This window comes from Oncorhynchus kisutch, linkage group LG30, assembly GCF_002021735.2.
Source record: "Oncorhynchus kisutch isolate 150728-3 linkage group LG30, Okis_V2, whole genome shotgun sequence".
Lineage (NCBI taxonomy): Eukaryota > Metazoa > Chordata > Actinopteri > Salmoniformes > Salmonidae > Oncorhynchus > Oncorhynchus kisutch.
The window spans coordinates 20,058,591-20,083,789 of NC_034203.2; the positions used below are offsets into that span (position 1 = coordinate 20,058,591).

At 40.2% G+C, this 25,199-nt stretch overlaps 1 protein-coding gene across 5 annotated transcripts in view; it reads left to right on the plus strand.

The window, feature by feature from the left end:
- LOC109874805 (E3 ubiquitin-protein ligase COP1) overlaps positions 1 to 15,006 on the plus strand; it is a 35,495-nt gene extending 20,489 nt beyond the window's left edge. For 2 of the 5 annotated variants that reach the window (XM_020466804.2, XM_020466806.2), the window contains exons 14-20: positions 2,234 to 2,315; positions 2,473 to 2,589; positions 9,267 to 9,384; positions 12,421 to 12,545; positions 12,841 to 13,001; positions 13,855 to 13,899; positions 14,222 to 15,006. In XM_020466804.2, coding sequence (XP_020322393.1) covers positions 2,234 to 2,315; positions 2,473 to 2,589; positions 9,267 to 9,384; positions 12,421 to 12,545; positions 12,841 to 13,001; positions 13,855 to 13,899; positions 14,222 to 14,239 — 666 coding nt within the window. In that variant the 3' untranslated portion in view covers positions 14,240 to 15,006. Of the gene's footprint in view, positions 1 to 2,233; positions 2,316 to 2,472; positions 2,590 to 9,266; positions 9,385 to 9,486; positions 9,734 to 12,420; positions 12,546 to 12,840; positions 13,002 to 13,854; positions 13,900 to 14,221 lie in introns of those variants that run through there. The other 3 variants (XM_020466805.2, XR_004206363.1, XM_020466807.2) reach the window with 3 other exon arrangements.
- The last annotated feature ends 10,193 nt before the right edge of the window (positions 15,007 to 25,199 follow it).

Consider the following 25,199-nt stretch of genomic DNA (forward strand, 5'->3'; position numbering starts at 1 on the left):
GGACAGACTGGTATTATTTAAGTTTAGTGTTTACACTGTTCCAAACAGGCAGAAAAATGATATTGTAGTCTTAACAGCACCTGTTTGTCACATATAATATACATGCAGCTCTCGTTCCTATACCCTCCTTTTTCTTGATCTCATCTTGTTATTATGATCATTATAATAATAAGTAATGTTATCATTAGGTTTTGTAAAGTAGCCTTGTATAACCATCAAGCTGTAGGCCTCAGAGCGCATCCTGTTTAGTCTTAATACCGTAACTTACTTAGGCCTATATTACAATACTTATATAGGCTACTGTATCTATCAATCAATATTTTATTCATTCATGTCATCACACAGCATACGAGACATTCATGCTTTGAAATGCAATCAAGGAAAATTAGCTTAAACAATAAATACACCTCAATTCCCGAATACATGCAACAGTTTTTAGTGTCCTGTAATAAAGGTTTTATTACAGCCTAACTTTGTTTACACTGTTCCAAATAGTCCGAAAAAGTGATTATCTAACCGCAACTGTTTGGCACACACAATACTCACGCAATGCTTGCTCCTCCTATATCTTACTAGTTTCTTGATCTCCAGTAGTTTCCACAACTAAGTCAAATGTCTTCCACAGATCCCTGCTGAGCAACCAGTAAACATTTTCCAGTTTCGAGTTTCTTTTGCATGTCTTCCTCCTAAACAAATAAGGTATTTCGATAACTGAACTTTTTAGTCAGAAACAATTAAACTAAATGTCTGAAATTATGTTGCAGTTTCAGCACAGACCGCACAATAAACACTTGCTGTGGTGCCTTTTCGCTGGCACTCACTGTCATTTAAAAAAAAAATTAAAGCATCAGACAAGCTCAGTGCTTGTAGTTGTCACACAATACCTGCAGGAATGTCCACCAGAGCTGTTGCCAGAGAATTGAATGTTAATTTACCAACATAGTTTTAGAGAATTTGGCAGTACATCCAACCCGCCTCACAACTGCAGACCACGTGTAACCACGCCAGCCCAGGAACTCCACATCCAGCTTCTTGAGCTGTGGGATTGTCTGAGGGGGTGCTGAAGCGTATTTCTGTATGTAATAGAACCCTTTGTGGGGAAAAACTTGTTACGATTGGCTCGGTCTGGCTTCCCAGTGGGTGGGCCTATGCCCTCCCAGGCCCACACATGGCTGAGCCTTTGCCCAGTCATGTGAAATCTGTAGATTCGGGCCTAATTCATTTATTTAAATTGACTGATTTCCTTATATGAACTGTAACTCAGTCAAATCTTTGAAATTGTTGCATGTTGTGTTTTATATTTTTGTTCGGTATAGATTCCTGTGTAATTATTTTTAATTCCAGAAATAAAACACAGTTTTCGGTCTTCTCACTAACAGTGAATGGCTGCATCGTATTTTGTATTTATGATTTTTATTTAATTTAAACTTTTTTATATTCAACTAGGCAAGTCGGTTGAGAACACATTTCTTATTTACAATGATAGCCAAACCTGGTCGACGTTAGGCCAATTGTGCGCCACGTCCTATGGGACTCCCAATCACGGCCCGGATGTGATACAGCCTGGATTCGAACCAGGGACTGTAGTGCCGCCTCTTGCTCTGAAATGCAGTGCCTTAGACCGCTACGCCACTCGGGAGCCCATGAATAAGGCTGTGATATTCCTCATTTGCACAAAATACTTAGCCCTAATTGCCTGCTTGCAATACAATACTTGAACCACTAGAAGATGTGCGTACGCATGGTCTAATCTTTGCGTGGAGGAAAGGACATTCTCCCATCAAGTTTTTATAAATGTCAACTATTGTGGAAACTTGCACACACACATTTTGGTGTATATTTTGTACGTATGCATGGTTTATAAATGGTTCCCCTGACTCACTCATTTCCCGAGGTTCCCCACATACCACTGCTCCAATACAATCGAACAGACCACAGCTGTGGATATTGTTGCTGCTAATGCCCCCTATTATACCCTGAAGCTTTTACCTTTTGTTTGGTTCTTTAGACACTACAGTATATCCATTAATAAATGGAAACGTCCACTTTGCAGATGTATTGTATTAAATGCATATTTCATGCACTCTGTCTTGAAAGTAAACCATTGCTAAAATATACAATGTTCTCTTGGGCTAGTGAGATTTTTTGGGGGGGTTGAATGCTCTGTAGATTTGAAATCTCTTCTGTTGTAGAAGTCAGTTATGTTTGTTTCACACCTGTGATGTTCCTTCAGGAGCATGAGAAAAGGTGTTGGAGTGTCGATTTCAACCTCATGGATCCCAAGCTTCTAGCCTCTGGTTCTGATGATGCAAAAGGTAATGTTGAAACAATGCAATCGTTTGTTTGCTCTTCTCCCTGTGTCCTAATAAACAAGATGCCTGCTGGATTTAAAGTGAACATAGTGCTAGTTTCAACATCTTTGGTGTTTTGTTATTGATCTAGGATTGCATCTGGTTTTTGTTTATCTTTCAGTGAAGTTATGGTCTACCAACCTTGACAATTCAGTCGCCAGCATCGAGGCCAAAGCAAATGTGTGCTGTGTAAAGTTCAGTCCAACGTCGCGGTATCATCTTGCTTTTGGTTGTGCAGGTAGGTTCACCTGTGACGCTACAATACATTTGGAAATTATTCAGACCCCTTGACTATTTCCACATTTTGTTATAGCCTTATTCTAAAATGTATTAAATCAAATAAATCCTCATCAATCTACACACAATACCCCATAATGACAAAGCGATAACAGCTTTTTAGAAATGTTTCTACATTTAGTTTTAAAAAAAAGCATAATTTACATTAGTATTCCGAACCTTTGCTATGAGAATAGAAATTGAGCTCAGCTGCATCCTGTTTCCATTGATTATACAACTTGACTGGAGTCCACCTGTGATAAATTAAATTGATTGGACATGATTTGGAAAGAGGCACACCTGTTTATATAAGGTCCCACAGTTGACAGTGCATGTCAGTGCAAAAACCAAGCCGTGAGGTCGAAGGAATTGTCTGTAGAACTCCGAGACAGGATTGTGTCGAGGTACAGATCTGGGGAAGGGTACCAAAACATTTCTGCAGCATTGAAGGTCCCCAAGAACACAATGGCCTCCATCATTCTTAAATGGAAGAAGTTGTATTTTATTTTTACCCCTTTTTCTCCCCAATTTCGTGATTACTCAGGAGAGGCAAAGGTTGACAGCCGTGTGTCCTCCGAAACACGACCCATTCAAGCCGCACGGCTTATTGACACACTGCTTGCTTAACCCGGAAGCAAGCCGCATCAATGTGTCAGAGGAAACACCATCCAACTGGTGACCGAAGTCAGTGTGCATGCAAATCCTCCTCAAACCCGGATGATACTGGGCCAATTGTGCGCTGCCTTATGGGTCTCCCAGTCGCTACCGGCTGAGACACAGCCCGGGATCAATCAAGTGCCTTAGACCGCCGCGTCACTCGAGAGGCCCTAAATGGAAGAACTTTTGGACTTCCTCAATCAGACCACCCGGCCAAACTGAGCAATCGGGGGGAAAAGGGCCTTGGTCAGGGAGGTGACCAAGAACACGATGGTCAATCTGACAGAGATCCAGTGGTAAGTGTTGGGCCAGTAACCGAAAGGTTGCTGGATCGACTCCCCGAGCTGTTCTGCCCCTGAGCAAGGCAGTTAACCCACTGTTCCCGGGTGTCGATTATGGCAGCCCTCTGCACCTCTCTGATTCAGAGGGGTTGGGTTAAATGTGGAAGACACATTTCAGTTGAATGCATTCAGTTGTACAACTGACTAGGTATCCCCTTTCCTCTGTGGAGATGGGAGAACCTGCCAGAAAGACAACCATCTCTGCAGCACACCACCAATCAGGCCTTTATGATAGACTGGCCAGACGGAAGCCACTCCTCAGTAAAAGGCACATGACAGCCCGCTTGGAGATTGCCACAAGGCACCTAATGGACTTTCAAACCATGAGAAACAAGATTCTCCAGTCTGAAAAAAACAAGATTGAAGTGTCACGTCTGGAGGAAACCTGGCACCATCCCTACGGTGAATCGTGGTGGTGGCAGCATAATGCTGTTTGAATGTTTTTCAGCGGCAGGGACTGGGAGACTAGTCAGGATGAAGGAAGAAATTAACGGAGCAAGTACAGAGCGATCTTTGAAGAAAACCTGCTCCGGAGTGCTCAGGACCTCAGACCGGGCTGAAGGTTCACCTTCCAACAAGACAATGACCCAAAGCACACAGCCTAGACAACGCAGGAGTGGCTTCGAGACAAGCATCTGAATGTCCTTGAGTGGCCCAGCCAGAGACCGGACTTGAACCCGTTCCAACATCTCTGGAGAGACCTTAAAATGAGAGGCTCTGCAAAATGAGAGGCTCTGCAGAGAAGAATTGGAGAAACTCTCCAAATACAGGTGTGCCAAGCTTGTAGCTACATACCCAAGAAGACTGGCAGCGATTACAGCATCGAAAGGTGCTTCTACGAACTACTGAGTAAAGGGTCTGAACTTATGTCAATGCGATATTTCAGTTTTATATATACACACACACACACATTTTCGAACATTCCTTAAACCTTATTTTTCACTTTGTCATTATCGGGTATTGTGTGTAGATTCACGAGGAAAATAAATAAAGTTGTAACTTAGCAAAATGTGAAAGTCAGGGGGTCTGAATACTTCTCCAAATGGGTGGGTGATTCTCACAATTTTGGTTTCTTTGGTTTCAAACATGAAATCTTTAAATACTTGCATCAACAAATGTCATTTTTAGGCATTAATAACAAGGTCTGAAGTGTTTGTGAGAATTCATTTATAAACATTTACTAACAATTTAATACCTTTTGAACATATTTTCCAAAACAAGTCCTTAAAAATCTCATTAAGGCAATGGTCTGAAGACATCAAGACCATTAGGAAAGCTAATACATTTTCACATTTAAAGGATTATTAACAGTCATGCAAAGTTACTTGAAACTCTCTGAAATAATATATTTTTAAATTAACATTTTTATTTGATTTTGACTGACATATTTTCAAAATGTGGCAAGCCTGAAAGGTCATAATGTAGATATTCTGCACGTGCATTTAAAAGCAACATTAACATTAAATGAACACATGTATCATTACCGCAACAGATGTTTTAAAAATTAGGTTGAGGATTTCGGTAATGATAAGTATACTAAGACTGCGGTATGGTTAAAAGCATACAATTTGATAAATGAGATAATATTGGCACAATCATGGATTCAAGTTCATTTTGCAGTGCTTCAAAAGTACAGAACAAACAATACAGTGCCTTGCAAAAGTATTCACCCCCTTGGTATTTTTCCTATTTTGGTGCATTACAACCTGTAATTTTAATTGATATTTATTTGGATTTCATGTAATGGGCATTGACAAAATAGTCCAAATTGGTGAAGTGAAATGAAAGAAATTATTTGTTTCAAAATATTTTAAATGGAAAAGTGCTGCGTGCATATGCATTCACCCCCTTTACTAGGAAGCCCCTAAATAAGATCTGGTGCAACCAATTTCAGAAGTCTAATAATTAGTTAGATTCCACACAGGTGGACTTTATTTAAGTGTCACGTGATCTGTCAAATTATCTTAGTATACAGTTGAAGTCGGAAGTTTACATATACTTGTTGTTGGAGTCATTAACTTGTTTTTCAACCACTCCACAAATGTCTTGTTAACAAACTATAGTTTTGGCAAGTCGGTTAGGACATCTACTTTGTGCATGTGTAGCCGAAGTGAAATGGCTAGCTAGTTAGTGGCGTTTCAATAAGTGACCTCACTTGCTCTGAGACCTTGAAGTAGTGGATCCCCTTACTCTGCAAGGGCCCCAGCTTTTGTGGAGCGATGGGTAACGATGCTTCGAGGGTGACTGTTGACGTGTGCAGAGCGTCCCTGGTTCGCACCCAGGTCGGGGCGAGGCCTACCTGAAACATTTGACCCAAGTTAAACAATTTATAGGAAATGACACTCAATTTGTTTTTGGTAGATGTACATTTCTGACCCACTGGGAATGTGATGATAGAAATAAAAGCTGAAATATATAATTCTCTCTACTATTATTCTGACATTTTAACATTCTTAAAATGTGGTGATCCTAACTGACCTTTTAGACGAGGCTATTTTTTACTAGGATTAAATGTCAGGCATTATGAAACTGAGTTTAAATGTATTTGGCTAAGGTGTATGTAAACTTCAGACTTCAACTGTTCAGAAAGGCCCCAGAGTCTACCATACCACTAAGCAAGGGGCACCACCAAGCAAGTGGCACTATGAAGACCAAGGAACTCTCCAAACAGGCCAGGGACGAAGTTGTGAAGTGCAGATCAGGGTTGGATTATAAAAAATCTAACTTTGAACATCCCATGGAGCACCATTTTTAAATCCATTATTAAAAAATGGACAGAATATGGCACACCAACAAACCTGCCAAGAGAGGGCCGCCCACCAAAACTCACGGACTAGGCAAGGAGGCCATTAATCAGAGAGGCAACAAAGAGACCAAAGATGACCCTGAATGAGCTGCATAGCTCCACAGCGGAGATTGGAGTAACTGTCCATAGGACCACTTTAAGCTGTACACTCCACAGAGCTGGGATTTACTGGAAGAATGGCCAGAAAAAAGCCATAGCTTAAATAAATAAAAAATAAGCAAACACATTTGGTGTTCGCCAAAAGGCATCTGGGAGACTCCCTAAACATATAGATGAAGGTACTCTGGTTAGATGAGACTAAAATGTAGCTTTTTGGCCATCAAGGAAAACGCTATGTCTGGCGCAAACCCAACACCTCTCATCACCCCGAGAACGCCATCCCCACAGTGATGCATGGAGGTGGCAGCATCATGCTGAGGATATGTTTTTCACCGACTGGGAAACTGGTCATAATTGAAGGAATGATGGATAGTGCTAAATACAGGGGAATTCTTGAGGAAACCTGTTTCAGTCTTCAAGAGATTTGAGACTGGGTCGGAGGTTCACCTTCCAGCAGGACAATGACCCTAAGCATACTGCTAAAGCAACACACGAGTGGTTTAAGGGGAGACGTTGAAATGTCCTGGAATGATTTAGTCAAAGCCCTGACCTCAATCCAATTGAGAATCTGGTATAATTTAAAGATTGCTGTACACCATCGGAACCCATCCAACTTGAAGGAGCTGGAGCAGTTTTGCCTTGAAGGATGGGCAAAAATCCAGACATAGCCCAAGAGACTTGCAGCTGTAAATGCTGCATAAGGTGACTCTACAAAGTATTGACTTTGGGGGGTTGTGAATAGTTATGCACTCTCAAGTTCAGTTTTTTTGTCTTATTTCTTGTTTTAAACAATAAAAAATATTTTGCATCTTCAAAGTGGTAGGCATGTTGTGTTAATCAAATTATACAAACTCCCCAAAAATGTATTATAATTCCAGGTTGTAAGGCATCAAAATAGGAAAAATGCCAAGGTGGTGAATACTTTCGCAAGCCACTATAGTCTAAAATCAGAGAACACACAAAAACAACATGCATAAACATTAGAATACTATGTCATCATCACTACACACACTGGCCTGTAAAGTGTCTCTTGGATGTTTCTGTGACCCCAAGCTGATGCAGTGTCTTTATCTTCAAGCCAAAGTTTTAATCTGTTTTGCAAGCACATGTTTCTCTGTGTGACTCTTTGCTGGCCAATCCAAAATGACTTAAGTTTAAATAATTAAGGCTTGGAAAGGTTGTGCCTTAACAGACAAATCTTCTATGAAGATATTCCATAAGAGCGCCTTAACGGACACTATCTGGCCCTTTTTTTTTTTTAAATTCCCGGATTTCCCATTTATTATAGTGGAGATCTTGATGAAGGAAGTGGCTAACAAGCTTGCGCATTAGTCTTCTCTGGCTGTTATTGAGTGATGTTCTCTGACCTCTCTTAGTAGTTTTCTTCTGGACCTCTCTGCCTTCCATGATGACAATTACCTGCTTCCTCTTGGCCATCATCTCAAGTCTTTTCTTTAGGTTGACCAGCAGCTTCTTTTCTGTGTAACGCAGCTTTGACCTCAATTTTGATAGTGTTTTCTTTCTCCTGTTCCTCTTTTTGGGTGATTCCTTTGGGGTAGATGTCTTCATTGGTCCTGGTGTCTGTAGAGATGTCTCTCTTTTATGAGTTGAGGTGAAAATGGCTGTTCTCTTGGGGAGGCTGTGTCTTCTTGAAGATTTTGAATAACTTAATTTGCTTCATGGACATGTTGAAGTGTATCATCTTCCTGGCTTGATGATGTCATGTCCAATACAGCTTTTAGCTGTTTCTATCTTCTGTAATACCTTTTTGAGTTTTCCTGCTACTGTTTTCTTCTTTTCATGTTGCTTCTTTGTCAGATCTAGATCTTTCTTGATTTTACTATTTTGATTTTGTTTATGATATCTGGAACTGGAAAGGTAGCATGAAATGAGCATGTCTCAAACATGAGAATCTTACTGTTATGGACATGTCATAATGTTGTTGCGGAGGATGAGAAACCTTAGAATGTTTTGCTAACAATAGAAAAGACATGATGACTAAGCAAATGTTTACTCAATGTACATAATTAGACATTAATGAAGTATATTGTCATAGAAAATGTTAAATAACGTTTTTCTAAACGTGGAAACCTACCGTTATCTGTAATGATAATTAATTATGTTGTGTATACAGTCTGACGAGGATCTTTTTAAACTTTTAACTGGAGAAATATAAAGAGATCTGCTTACCTGGTAGCCATCTTGAAGGTACTGACAGATGTTTTGCTTCATTCAAAATCACACTTTATTTAAAATTCTCTGTAAACAGTCCTTCAAAATGTTGTGGAGGATGAGAACATCAGTCATAGACACTTAATTTTTCCAAATTTTTTTCCATTTATTATTATACATGAATATTCAGTTCATATTTTCTGTCATTTGAAAACGTCTAGAACATCCATTTATTTTTTTCAGATTATTTTCATTTTACTCTGTTTTAAATTACAACATAACATACATTCAGACAGCTGGACGGTTGCAGTAATGAGAATTTTAGCAGAAAACGCAATAAAATATAAAAATAATTCATTACTATATTGAAATCACTCTTTGTGCAAGGTAGAGAACACTATCTTATGATATTTTGTTATATTACCAAATTGCATGTTTTAAATTTAAAATCATTACTGCAATGGTATTTTAATGGTTTCATGAGAATGACCTGAATGCGCTGCTACTTCTTCCAAACCCCCTCCCCCAAATTACAACTGTGTCCTTTTCTGCGTTTTCTCCCAGACCACTGTGTCCACTACTACGACCTCCGCAACACTAAACAGCCTATCATGGTGTTCAAAGGCCACAGGAAAGCTGTGTCCTACGCTAAGTTTGTCAACGGAGAGGAAATTGTATCTGCGTAAGTCACCTCAATCAAATTAAGTTTGGGTTGTCACAGTTTGACATTTTGAATGACTGTATGGTAAATGTTCCCCAAATTAATACAGCATTTGCCTTTTAGGTCACTGATCTTAATTCTTTAGAGCCTAAGACGTTGGGTGGCGCTAAACTGACGACGTATGGAATTGTTTAAAGCTGGTCATACTATGGACCATAGAAACACATTGAATAACACATTCATGAATGGCAAAAAGGACAAAAAAATAAATCATGAGAAACAAGGATTTGAATAGTGTGTCCTACATCTAGGATGTGTGTGTGTGTGTGTGTGTGTGTGTGTGTGTGTGTGTGTGTGTTGCTCAAAAAAATAAAGGGAACACTTAAACAACACAATGTAACTCCAAGTCAATCACACTTCTGTGAAATCAAACTGTCCACTTAGGAAGCAACACTGATTGACAATACATTTCACATGCTGTTGTGCAAATGGAATATACAACAGGTGGAAATTATAGGCAATTGGCAAGACACCCCCAATAAAGGAGTGGTTCTGCAGGTGGTGACCACAGACCACTTCTTGGTTCCTATGCTTCCTGGCTGATGTTTTGGTCACTTTTGAATGCTGGCGGTGCTTTCACTCTAGTGATATTTGAGACTGAGTCTACAAACCACACAAGTGGCTCAGGTAGTGCAGCTCATCCAGGATGGCACATCAATGCGAGCTGTGGCAAGAAGACTTGCTATGTCTGTCAGCGTAGTGTCCAGAGCATGGATGCGCTACCAGGAGACAGGCCAGTACATCAGATGTGGAGGAGGCCGTAGGAGGGCAGCAACCCAGCAGCAGGACCGCTACCTCCGCTTTTGTGCAAGGAGGAGCAGGAGGAGCACTGCCACCTCATCAGGATCATGCCCAGGTGTTGTAGGGAGGTCATAAAGGCACGTGGAGACCACACACACTACTAAGCCTCATTTTGACTTGGTTTAAAGACATTACATCAAAGTTGGATCAGCCTGTAGTGTGGTTTTCAACTTTAATTTTGACTCCAAATCCAGACCTCCATGGGTTGATAAATTTGATTTCCATTGATAATTTTTGTGATTTTGTTGTCGGCACATTCAACTATGTAAAGAAAAAAGTATTTAATGAGAATATTTCTTTCATTCAGATCTAGGATGTGGTATTTTAGTGTTCCCTTTATTTTTTTGAGCAGTGTATAGATAGATATAGTACCAGTCAAAAGTTTAGACTCACCTATTCATTACAGGGTTGTTCATTTCACTATTTTCTACATTGTATAATAATACTAAAGACATCTAAACTATGAAATAAAATGGAATCATGTAGTAACCCAAAAAGTGTTAAACAAATCAAAATATATTTCATATTTTAGATTCTTCAAAGTAGCCACCCTTTGCCTTGATGACAGCTTTGCACACTCTTGGCGTTCTCTCAACCAGCTTCATGAGGTACTCACCTGGAATGCATTTCAAGTAACAGGTGTGCCTTGTTAATTTGTGGAATTTCTTTCCGCTAGTGGCCAATCAGTTATGTTGTGACATGGTAGGGGTGGAACACAGAAGATAGCCTTATTTGGTTAATTAAAAAAAACGCTCTATATTATGGCAAGAACAGCTGAAATAAGAAAAGAGAAATGACAGTCCATTACTTTAAGACATGTAGGTCAGTCAGCCTGGAAAATGTCTCGAACTTTGAAAGTTTCTTCAAGTGCCGTCACAAAAACCATCAAGTGCTATGATGAAACTGGCTCTCATTAGAACTGCCACAGGAAAGGAAGATCTAGAGTTACCTCTGCTGCAGAAAATGTGTTAGTTACCAGCCTCAGAAATTGCAGCCCAAATAAATGCTTCAGTGTTCAAGTAACAGACACATCTCAACATCAACTGTTCAGAGGAGACTCTGGGAATCAGGCTTTTATGGTTGAATTGCTGCTAAAAAAAAGCACTGCTAAAACACACATTTGAGATTTTTGGTTCCTACCGCCGTGTCTTTGAGAGAGTAGGTGAACGGATGATCTCCGCACGTGTGCTTCCCACCGTGAAGCATGTAGGAGGCGGTGTGGGGGTGCTTTGCTGGTGACACTGTCTGTGATTTATTTAGAATTCAAGGCACACTTAACCAGCATGGATACCACAGCATTCTGCAGCGAAATGCCATCCGCTTAGTGGGACTATTATTTGTTTTTCAACAGGACAATGACCCAAAACAAAGGGCTATTTGACCAAGGAAGAGCGTGATGGTGCTGCATCAGATGACCTGTTCTCCACAATCACACGACCTCAATCCAGTTGCGATGGTTTTGGATGAGTTGGACCGCAGAGTGAAGGAAAAGCAGCCAACAAGTACTCAGCAAATGTGGGAACTCCTTCAAGACTGTTGGAAAAGCATTCCTCATGAAACTGGTTGAGAGTGCCAAGAGTGTGCAAAGCTGTCATCAAGGCAAAGGGTGGCTACTTTTGAAGAATCTAAAATATATTTTGATTTGTTTAACACTTTTTTTTGCTTACTACATGATTACATGTGTTTTTTTTATGGTTTTGATGTCTTCACTATTATTTTACAATGTAGAAAATGGCAAAATACAGAAAATCCTTGAATGAGTAGGTGTCCAGACCTTTAACTGGTGCTGTTTTTAGAGGTTTACAATAAATAAATAAAACTTTTTTTTATGTAGGCACAACTACCTTCACACTTCCATTCATTTTTAAAAACTGTTACAGGTTCCTTTCACGGTAATCCCATAACATTTGTTGGGGGGTTGTAGAGCAAAATATAGAACACCATAGTGTTTGTGAGAGGCTCATCTTCTTTCCATAGTTTGTTGGCCAAGCCGTTCGGGCGCTACAGACAAATCTGCAAGAAAAAATAATTTAGGGATGTCTCATGGTCTAACATACATGCTCTCACCTTTCACCGCAGATGTGGAAGGGCGACATCAGAGGAAGCAGTGCGTTGATATGCAGCCGATGCAAGAAAAACATATCTGTAGCTGAAGTGCATGTTCTGCTGACATATTTCCTCTTCTATACCACACAGCTCAACAGATAGCCAGCTGAAGCTGTGGAATGTAAACAAGCCCCACTGCTTGCGCTCATTCAAGGGCCACATCAATGAGAAGAACTTTGTTGGCCTTGCCTCCAATGGAGACTATGTTGCGTGTGGTAAGTGGGACCGGACCATGTTGACAGCTGCATGCTGTGTGGTGCTGGAAAAGTCCAGTGCCACACATTTGAAAATGCTTTTACTCAGATTGTGTCAATCTGATTTGACATTCATATGTGGCTTAAGAATTCATGCTGTTTGGAGACTAAATGACCAATTGTGCAGTTGTTTCACAATTCCTTTTGGGTGCTTTTAAATGTAGTGTACTTTTATTTGATGAGTACTAAAAGAACTGATGAAATGCCAGATTTTGGAGTTCAATCACTGACAATGATGTGATTATTTTCTCTGCAGGAAGTGAGAACAACTCTCTGTATCTATACTACAAAGGCCTGTCCAAGACACTGCTGACATTTAAGTTTGACACTGTGAAGAGTGTGCTGGATAAAGACAAGAAGGAAGATGACACCAATGAGTTTGTCAGCGCTGTATGCTGGAGAGCTATGCCTGACGGGGTAAGAGTGTGTTTGTCAGACCAGTGGAGATTCGTATGTCTGATATCCAGTGTATATGTCTGCGTTACGGTTTTTGAGCCTTTTGAATCGGCTGCAAACAAAATATTTACTGACAACAAATGCCTGTCTTGTGACCTTAATGATGCTCCCGGTATAGGGAGTATAAGAAGCTAGCGTATTCCTCTAGGCAGACTGACACCACTGTCCAGTGGAGCATGTTATTACTCTCTCACACAAGGACAAGTAACTGCCACAAGAATGGCTCATTACACAAACAGTTTGGTCTAAGATAATGGTCACTATCTCAAACACATCAAATCACCTACAATTTCCATGGTTGGTAAATACAAGAACACAGGGTTGAACTACCTGGCAACACAGTCATACACCATGGTGTGTCACTACTTAAATTACCCCCCTGTCACTGCTTAAATGACCCCCCCCCCTGATGAAGTCTATGGGCCAAAATGCATCGGTTTCAACAATAAATAATCATTTTTATTAAGGCCACTGCATATTTTCCAAAAGTTACTGAATTTACTCTCGTGTTCAGTTTGCTCCTCAATTCATGCCCCTTGGTTGTAGAGCGAGGTATCAACATTGTTCCTTTCTGTTTCACTGAATTTCCTTTAGCAGCAGCTCAGTTTTCTACCGGTTTTGCACCATATGAAATTGATAACCTGATGACATTGTTTGAATATTATCGATACATTTATAGACACTCTTTGAGGCCACATTGTTGTTATTTAGTAGTAAAATTATAATTAGGGAAATAGAATAATGTTGGTGTCAATCAATCACAAGTACTAATTTAACAGTTTCATGGTTTGTGTTTTTCTGACCTCTCTTATAGGACTCCAATGTGCTGATTGCTGCAAACAGTCAAGGAACAATCAAGGTTTGCTTTTTGATTGTATTTGTCTACTTACGTACTTAGCATTTACACAGTCTTTCTCTTGTTGGGAACTCACAATGACCATCTCAATGTCAATTGGGGTCTATGTAGGGTTTTCAGCCTGGATAAAATGTAGACTACAAAGGCTGCCCAATTCCGATATTTTCTTACCACTAATTGGTCTTTTGACCAATCAGTTCTTTTTCAGAGCTGATCTGATTGGTCATAAGATCAATTAGAGAAAAAAATATCAGAATTGGGATGCCTGTGTAAATGCAGCCATGGTGTTTCCTTCCTGTTCACATGTATTTTTCTCTCATCATAGGTACTTGAACTTGTTTGAAGGTCCATCAGATCTTCTTATCAAAGCCTCTGGAAACTACTGCTCCATTTCATGGCCAGTCTGAGTCCGGGGATTGGAACATAGTGGCTTGGTTGAATGGAAATTTCGTCATTCAGGATCTGAAGAACTGACCAGGTTGGAAAAATGAACTAAACCGAAGTCCTTTGATTTTAATGAGCAAGAATACTTTGGAATAGACTTTGAGCGGATCGTACACTAGTATAGTGGATGTATATAATTCAGTGACATTGAGGGCCTTTATGCACAAAAGTGGAATATGAATCTTTTGAAATCCTCTTTTTGAATAAAGTTATTGACCAATAGAACATTTTAACATGATTTGAGGTTGAATTGAAATGTGTTATTTTTAATAAGAACTTGTACAAATGTATTTCAATAGAGGTACATCCAGCAAGAAGCTACATTTTAAAGGCCAAAGCACAAGTCAAAATGAAAATAAAATGCAAAATGACTCATCTTTGTATGAATGCTTTTTGAGCCCATTGTGTCATCTTCAATAGTCTTTGTTTTACCCCTATGTTTGGCCTATGTGTTTGATGATTCAAGGAATGGCAACACCTTTAAACTGGACTTGTTTTCGTTCTGCAATGAAGTTTTCAATGGTGTGGCTTTGCATTAAGAATGTTGTTAGGAGTTGACAATGTTTGAAAACTCAACAGAAGAATCAGTGACTGAGACATTTCACTCATGCTACAGTATATTTCTCTTATGTCACATTAAACTAAACATCTATTCGATAATACAAATCCTGTCTCAAATACTTTCATTTTGTATTAAGTCATGTTGCAATCAGTACACATCAACACATGAAATCAATTGGATTTGCTAGACAGCCAAGACTTACAGTACTTACCTATTATCTGATAAACGACCAAGAGATGTTTTTTATTTGTATATATTAATAAATTATTTGCAGAGAATTTTGTCTTTGCATTGAGTTATTCTTGGTTTAAAAAAATAGCAACATAACACTGAAATTGAGTAGTGTAATGCCAAATTATAGAAAGGTTCTGACTTCGAAGTAACTTCTGTGATCTTGATTACTTTGATACTGTATCTTCCCACTTTGTACAGGACCGCCTCCTTGAACAGTCAATTTGCCATTAATTATTTATAGGACGGTTTTCCTTGTTACTCCTTGAGTTCCTAAGTATTCTTTTCTATAATTAGACATACTGGTATCTGAAATATATTCAGAAAATCCTCTCCTTTTTCAGTTTCGGCTTACTTTGACTATTACACAATTATTGTAATTTGTACGTGTTTAATTGTACCCCTCAATTCCCATGACTTGTAACTGAAATAAATTAACTGAATTAACAGCTTCTTTCTTTTGCTGGTATACATGTCAGCAATTGTCAGAAGTTAGAAGCTGATGAGAATTTTTTTTTTTTACTCCAGCACACCACCTCTAGCTTAATTTTCTCCCCATGCAGTACCATGGTAACAGACATCCTCTTCTCTTACTGCAACCCTTTGGAGTGGATCCTGTGCCTGAGGACGCTACTCAGAAGCCCTTCATGTAGCAGCTCCTCTCTGTGGGTTAGCTTGCAGTGTCCCACTCGTAGTCAGCCTGAGAGCATCATTATAGTCCAGCTGAGGGAGAGAAAATAGGACCCAACTGTCAATCACGTCAGGAGGCACTTCACTCTGTCTCTCTTTATCTCGGTCTGTCTCTCGCTCTCCCATACAAACAGTGTATTCTGAAGTTGGAGGAGCCTGGGCATTGGAGTTTGTGTTTGATTAATTTCTGACGTACTGCCTCAGTTGTTTACCGTGATCTGCACAGCACATCCACTGAGGTGGCATCTCTTTATCAGATAACGGATCCAGGCATTTAAGATGCCGATTAAAAGACAAGAACTGCGCTCTGGAAAGAAATCTAGACTTCAACACGTTAATGACTGATCTAGATTGGTACTTCAACACTGAGTAAATTACCAGCTTCATCAACAATAGCTTATTAGTGTGATTGAATGCCTTGCCTGGTTCACCAATTACTTTGCAGACAGAGTTCAGTGTGTCAAATCGGAGGGCATGCTGTCCGGTCCTCTGGCAGTCTCTATGGGGGTGCCACAGGGTTCAATCCTCGGGCCGACTCTTTTCTCTGTATATATCAATGATGTTGCTCTTGCTGCGGGCGATTCCTTGATCCACCTCTACCCAGACGACACCATTCTATATACTTCCGGCCCGTCCTTGGACACTGTGCTATCTTACCTCCAAACGAGCTTCAATGCCATACAACACTCCTTCCGTGGCCTCCAACTGCTCTTAAACGCTAGTAAAACCAAATGCATGCTTTTCAACTGTTCGCTGCCTGCACCCGCACGCCTGACCAGCATCACCACCCTGGATGGTTCCGACCTTGAATATGTGGACATCTATAAGTACCTAGGTGTCTGGCTAGACTATAAACTCTCCTTCCAGACTCATATCAAACATCTCCAATCGAAAATCAAATCAAGAGTCTGCTTTCTATTCCGCAACAAAGCCTCCTTCACTCACGCCGCCAAACTTACCCTAGTAAAACTGACTATCCTACCGATCCTCAACTTCAGCGATGTCATCTACAAAACTGCTTCCAACACTCTACTCAGCAAACTGGATGCAGTTTATCACAGTGCCATCCGTTTTGTCACTAAAGCACCTTATACCACCCACCACTGCGACTTGTATGCTCTAGTCGGCTGGCCCTCGCTACATATTCGTCACCAGACCCACTGGCTCCAGGTCATCTACAAGTCCATGCTAGGTAAAGCTCCGCCTTATCTCAGTTCACTGGTCACGATGGCAACACCCGTCCGTAGCACGCGCTCCAGCAGGTGTATCTCACTGATCATCCCTAAAGCCAACACCTCATTTGGCTGCCTTTCGTTCCAGTTCTCTGCTGCCTGTGACTGGAACGAATTGCAAAAATCGCTGAAGTTGGAGAATTTTATCTCCCTCACCAACTTCAAACATCTGCTACCTGAGCAGCTAACCGATCGCTGCAGCTGTACATAGTCTATCGGTAAGTAGCCCACCCATTTTTACCTACCTCATCCCCATACTGTTTTTATTTATATACTTTTCTGCTCTTTTGCACACCAATATCTCTACCTGTACATGTCCATCTGATCATTTATCACTCCAGTGTTAATCTGCAAAAGTGTAATTATTCGCCTATCTCCTCATGCCTTTTGCACACAATGTATATAGACTCCCCTTTTTTTCTACTGTGTTATTGACTTGTTAATTGTTTACTCCATGTGTAACTCTGTGTTGTCTGTTCACACTGCTATGCTTTATCTTGGCCAGGTCGCAGTTGCAAATGAGAACTTGTTCTCAACTAGCCGACCTGGTTAAATAAAGTTTAAATAAAATTTGTTTTAAAAAGTGTGATTGAAGCCTAAGATACCATTAGTTCTGTTTTTATGCATTGATGTGAGAAGCTTTTTACACTTAGTACCCTCAAAGTTGAATATTTTCTAAATGGATGAATTTGAGTGTTGTGCTATTTATTAATCTATTTCATAAGACAGTAAATATGACTTCTGGAGGAAGGTTATCCATTTACTCTGTCAGTGAAAACAATATTCAATAAGATCAAAGGTTATTGTAAAATGACACTCCCCCCCCCCCCCCCCCCCCACACACTACTGACATTTACAAAAGTGTTTAAGCATCAGGGTAAGTAGTCAAGAAGTCTGTCACTTGTAAACAGACAGGTTCTATTTGACACCTTTGATTCTGACGTGGAGATTTCTTGTCTTCCCACCTGTAATCAGACTGTCAGTTCTGCTACCATACTCTGTCATTTCCACCCCAATCTCACTATCTATTTTCCACTTCTGTGAAGTAGATGTGTTTACTGCAATTTTCCTGAGCTTGTATTGTCACCCATTGACTTCAGAATTCACAATGAACAGAACAGCAGAGAGCTGTCATTGTCCATCCTTTTTTTATTTTTTTTATTTTAGTGTCAAATGTGTTCCCCCTTTTTCTCCCCAATTTCGTGATTACAATATTGTCTCATCGCTGAAACTCCCCAACGGGTAAAGCGAAGGTTGAGTCATTAGAGCGCGATGAGCCAAGTAAAGCCCCCTCCCCGGCCAAACCCTCCCCTATCCCGGGTGATGCTGGGCCAATTGTGCGCAGCCCTATGAGACTCTCACTACAGCCTGGATCGAACCCCACACTGTAGTGACGCCACAACACTTTGATGCAGTGCCTTAGACCACTGCGCCACTCGGGAGGCAGCCATTGTCCTTTCTGAACAGCCTTTGTATTCTGCTTGTGGATGCAAAATTACCACCACCCCTGTCTCCAGCAGTCTCCTCAAAATTGCCTTGACAAAATACCTGCCCATTAGTAATTTTGCTCCCTTTGTTACTGCAAGCCACTCAAATCAAAACAGCTGGATTTGAAGAGTGTGTCAAGGAAGGACATACTTTTCTTCTACCCCTAGAATTTTGTGTAAATTAAGGTTAGTTTTGAGGTCAGGATTATTGTTGTTTAAAATGTTGGCTGTACTTTCAATTGCATAAAGACATAAGCTTCTATTGGGTATTGAATATGCCCTCAATAATCTTGTTGGTGAAGTAAAGTTATTCAACAAATAATGTATTTACCATGATAAGCACATTTCTGTTGGTCATTCGTACAAAACTTTTGACTACTGTTATACACATATAAGTACATTCTTCCCATTGTTTGGTCCCCTAAAATGGGGGAACTACATACAAAAGTGCTGCAATTTCTAAACGGTTCACCGTATATGGAAGAAAATACCCTCAGATTAAAGCTGACAAAATGCACTTTAACTTCATAGTCATTGTATAATTTCAACATTTGTCACTGTCCCAGTACTTTTGGAGCTCACTGTAGTAGTACACTGAACAAAAATATAAACGCAACATGCAACAATTCCAAAGATTTTACTGATTTACAATTCATATAAGGAAATCAGTCAATTGAAATAAATAAATTAGGCCCGAATCTATGGATTTTACATGACTAGGAATACACATATGTATCTGTTGGTCACAGATACCTTTAAAAAAAACAAGGGGTGTGGATCAGAAAACCAGTCAGTATCTGGTGTGACCACCATTTGCCTCATGCAGTGCGACACATCTCCTCCACATAGAGTTGATCAGGCTGTTGATTGTGGCCTGTGGAATGTTCACCCACTCCTCTTCAATGGCTGTGCAAAGTTGCTGGACATTGGCGGGAACTGGAATACACTGTCGTACATGTCGATCCAGAGCATCCCAAACATGCTCAATGGGTGACATGTTTGGTGAGTATGTAGGCCATGGAAGAACTGGGGCATTTTCAGTTGACAGAAATGGTGTACATATCCTTGCGACATGGGGACGTGGATTATCATGCTGAAACGTGAGGTGAGGACGGTGGATGAATGGAACGGCAATGGGCCTCAGGGTCGTGTCACGGTATCTCTGTGCATTCAATTTGCCATTGATAAAATGCAATTGTGTTCATTGTCCGTAACTTATGAGTGCCCATACCATAACCCCACTGCCACATGGGGCACTCTGTTCATAACGTTGACATCAGCAAACCGCTCACCCGCATGATGCCATACACTCTACGCTGTCTGCCATCTGCCCGGTGCAATTGAAACCGCAATTAATCTGTGAAGAGCACACTTCTCCAGCGTGCCAGTGGCCATTGAAGGTGAGCATTTTCCCACTGAAGTTGATTATGACACCGAACTGCAGATGAACAAATATCATACCCTGAAGACATGCTAACCTCTCACCGTTACAATAACCAGGGAGGTTAGCTTTTTTGGGGGGGTTTGATATTTATGCCTCTGTAACTTTCTCACTCATCATTATTCATGATTCATTCAGCACTATCCATTATCATGGTAGCATCCTCATTAATGTAGAAGTGTTTAGAAACATGTTCTATTTTTGTTTACAGTAGAATTTACTATTAACATTTATTTCTAATGGGCACAAAATAATCTGAAACACAAGCAAAACAAACAGTAAATGCATCCAACAAGTTTGTAGATTCACAAGCTTGATATAATCATTGTGTGCTAGGAATATGGGACCAAATGCTAAACTTTTGACTACTTTAATACACATAAGGGAATTTGTCCCAATAATTTTGGTCCCACAAAATGAGGGGACTATGTACAAAAAGTGCTGTAATTTCTAAACAGATGAAAATACCCTCAAATAAAGCTGATAGCCTGCACTTCAACCTAGTCATTGTATCATTTCAAGTACAAAGTGCTGGAGTACATAGCCAAAATAACGAAAGATGTGCCACTGTCCCAGTACTTTTGGAGCTCACTGTATTTCACACCATACCACATGCACATCATGGAATAATCATGGTAGTGCATCATGGAATAGTAGAGGAAGAAAATTAAATAAATCACTCATACAATATGGCTGTGAACTTTGAGAGCAGCTTGAAGTTAAATACTTGAAGCTATTTGGTCTCCTCTCCTCTCCTAGTAGTCTCCTCTTCCCTTCTCTTATATCTCAGATGCAGGGAGACACTCACTGACACTCAAATGAGAGAACGGCTCAGGGATCTCTGACTTCCATTCCAATTATTGGGTGGAGGTCATTTGGATCAAAATTGTAATTGTTTTATCACCCCTCAATCTAAAAGTTAATGAAATGCTGGAAATCAGGAGTTTGACATGATCTTATTTGTTTCGTTACTGCAGGCTGAGACAAAGGCTAGGACTCAAGGCAAGTGTTTCCAACTTCTCCACAGACATTCAGTGCACTACTTCCCTATGTAGCATGGTTCCCCTGAGCTGTTCTCCCTAATTCTGTCACATGACAGCGTCAGTGAGTTGTGCATCCCAAATGGCACCCCATTCACTATTTAGTGCATTACTTTTGACCATGGCCCATAGAGAAATATGTGCTTCATCAACTCTCCAGGGTTTACGCCACTGGGGTGTTCTAACATATTTTATACCATATCTGTGACACATTGACAGTAGGAATTACTGCAGCAGAAATGTGCTGCATATTATTGGTCTTTCTGTGCTAGAATTGTTGGCACTCAATGCACAGGTGTGACGGGGGAAGAGATCTTTTTGAGTTTATAATGCATTTCTAAGTGATAATAACACTTCTTAGAGTAATATCCCTGATATTTTCGAGCATCATTTGATCAGCTTTTTTTTTGTTAGTTTCAGGACACAGTGTGATACTTTTTTCATATTGACATCAAGAGGACTTTGATGGCATTTTCCTTCAAAACTGGAAGGGGAGTAAACAAGAATCCATGTGGGTTTGATGTTTGGCCATATGTGTTTGTCTCAGGTCTCCATGGCCTGTGGTTGTTTGTAATTTCCAGTGGCTTTGGCAGAACAGTGTGAACCAGATGAGTTGGAGCCCTGATGCACATCTGACAGAGCCTGGAGCTGCAGCCAGGGTACATCCCAAATGGTACCCTATTATTTATACAGTGCATTACTTTTGACCAGAGCCCTTATAGGCCCAGGTTAAAAGTAGTGCACTATAAGGGGAATAGGGTTCCATTTGAGATATGGCCCAGTCAGCCACAAACTGCTGGGTACCGTAGTCAGCTGGAGGTGGCCTTGTTTATGCATCCTTGCCCTCCTCCCGCTCTCTGCCGCTCTCCGAGCCAAACAAGTAATTGGATTTGATTGAAAAAAACAGAGACATGCAGGCTCAATTGCCCTCCGCTGCTCAGTGCTGGTGTGCTTAGCAGATTGAGGCCTTATCTGATGGGACATGCTAAATACCGCAAGAGCTTTTTAGCTATGGCCTCCTTTTCACATCTACAACATTGTTCGACTTCACATTTTTATAGAGTGATGTACTGCAAACTCAGGGTGATGAACGAGCAGGAGGATATATGGTGTTCATGAATAGCTCGATGGTTGTGTCCCAAATGGTACCATATTCTTTAGTGCACTACTTTGACCAGGGTCCTGGTCAAAAGGAGTGCACTAAATAGGAAATATAGTGCCATTCTTATGTTGTTAACCAAGGTCAATGTCAGACATTCTCCCTCAGTGATGTCCTTAACCACAGGTCATGAAAACAGCATAACTTCATCCTATAAACATTTGTACCAGCTCTGGCGGGACGTGGCGGGGGGCTTTGTCCCAAATGGCACTCTATTATCTAAGTAATGCACTACTTTTGACCTATAAGGCTTGGGTCAAAAGTAGTGCACTATATAGGGAATAGGGTGCCATTTGGGACACCGCCAGTCAGCCACAGTGTACCTACTCTGCATGGGGTTATTAAAGCATGGGGAGATCATGTTGGAAAGCTTAATTGAGTTCTCCCCATACGTCTGTACCGCTCCTTCTGAGCTTTGCTGACTTTTCCCTGCAATCTGTTTGATAAAGTAGTGATGTTTGTTGCTCAGTGAGACTGTAACTCTTTCGTTGCAGTCATCTGATGACAATCCATAGCCTCTCAACAGACCCAAAAGCCCCTCCACCAACGATTGTTTAGGAAGGCAATATCAGAGTAATTCATTTTCTATTAGGTTTTTTTGCTAACCAGGAGTACTAGAGATTGAAAATCTCTGACAATCCTTCACTTGTAGAGTTTCAGGTTAACTTGGAGCAAGTGATCTCTTCATTTTTTAAATTTGGATCTCTATTAGCTTTTGCAGAAGCAGCAGCTTCTCTTCCTGGGGTCCACCAAAAAACACTAAACACAAAATGCTGATACACTGGATAAACAAGGACAGTCACACAAATGTTAAATGCAACGATATACAAACAATACAAAAACAACAAAAAGTACAAACAATACAACAAAAAAGTATGTGTCGTTGTGTCTTCTCACAGTCCCTGCCGTTCCATGAGTTGTTGATTAATCCGTTTTTAAAGATAGTTTTGCTGTTTGCTTAAGTAATTGGGAGTTCCATGCAATCATGGCTCTGTATAAATGGCTCTGTGTTTTGCTGTGAATTTGTTTGAGTTGGGAACTGTGAAGAGACCCCTGGTGGTATGTCTTGTGTTGTATGTGTGTCTGAGCTTAATGTTATTTGACTATGCAGACAATCTGGAATTTTTGTTACAGTAATATTTATCATAAAAAATAGAAGAGAAGCAATTAATGTCTTGTCAATCCTCAACTAGGAAAGACTGTGTGTTGTTGATGTTAGTTCTGTATGTGCAGTTAAGGGCAAGGCGTGCTGCTCTGTTTTGAGCCAGCTGCAACTTTGCTAGGTCTTTCTTTGTTGCATTTGACCATATTACCGGACAGTAATTAAGATGGGACAAGTACAGATCCTGAACAACTAGTACAGTAGGTTTTTGTGTCAAAAACACAGAATATATTTTTATGACAGACATACCCCTCCCCATCTTCACAAAAACTTTGTCAATATGACTTGAGCATGATAATTGACCATCCAGTGTTATACCTAGGAGTTTAGCTTCCTCAACTTCCTCAATGATCACCAGTGGTGGACAAAGTACTCAATTGTCATACTTGAGTAAAAGTAAAGATACCTTAATATAAAATGACTCAAGTAAAAGTGAAAGTCAGTAAAATACTGCTTCAGTAAAAGTCTAAAAGTATTTGGATTTCAATATACGTACGTTTCAAAAGTAAAGGGAATTGCTAAAGTATCAAAAGTAAAAGTATAAATAATTTCACGACTTAAGTAGTTCTTTAAAGTATTTTTACTTAAGTATTTTACGCCACTGATGAGCACACGCTTTATGTATAACTCCAGTTGAGTTTTAGGTCTTAGAGAATGTTTTGAACCAAAGACAATGCTTTTAGTTTTAGATGTATTTAAGACCAGTTTATTATTAATCACCCATTCTGATTCTGACTGTAACTCCGTATTTAGAATTTCAGTGAGCTCACTGGCTTCAGGTGCTGACATGTAGAGTGTGGAATCATCCACATACATAGTCATTCTAGCTAGCGTAGAGAAGTGGCCAAGGGCAACTGCCATAAGGGAATCCGCAGTGTACATACAGTTGAAGTCGGAAGTTTACGTAAACCTTAGCCAAATATATTTAAACTCCGTTTTTCACAACTCCTGACATTTAATCCTAGTAAAAAATTCCCCTTCTTAGGTCAGATAGGATCAACACTTTATTTTAAGAAGGTGAAATGTCAGAATAATATTAGAGAGAATTATTTATTTCTGTCACGCTCATGATTAAAGACTGACCAAGTGTGTAGAGTTCTGCATCTTTATTACGGTGAAACTTTAAACAAAAACAATAAACCAATAATGAAACGTGAATGTAGTGATGCACAAACACAAAACAATATCCCACAAACACAAGTGGGAAAAATGGCTACCTAAATATGATCCCCAATTAGAGGCAACGATTACCAGCTGCCTCTAATTGGGAACCATACCAAACACCAACATAGAAATATTGAGCTAGAACACCCCCTAGTCACACCCTGAACTAAGGGCTCTCTATGGTCAGGGCGTGACAATTTCAGCTTTTATTTCTTTCATCACATTCCCAGTGAGTCAGAAGTTTACACTTCCCCTCAATTAGCATTGCCTTTGAATTGTTTAACTTGGGTCAAACATTTCAGGTAGCCTTCCACAAGCTCCCAACAATAAATTGGGTGAATTTTGGCCCATTCCTCCTGACAGAGCTAGTATAACTGAATTAGGTTTGTAGGCCTCCTTGCTCGCACACGCTTGTTCAGTTCTGCCCACATATTTTCTATGGGATTGAGGTCAGGGCTTTGTGATGGCCACTCCAATACCTTGACTTTGTTGTCCTTAAGCCATTTTGCCACAACTTTGGAAGTATGCTTGGGGTCATTGTCCATTTGGAAGACCCATTTGCGACCAAGATACAACTTCCTGACTTATGTCTTGAGATGTTGCTTCAATATATCCACATAATTTTCCTCCCCCATGACGCCATCTATTTTGTGAAGGGCACCTGTCCCTCCTGTAGCAAAGCACCCCCCAC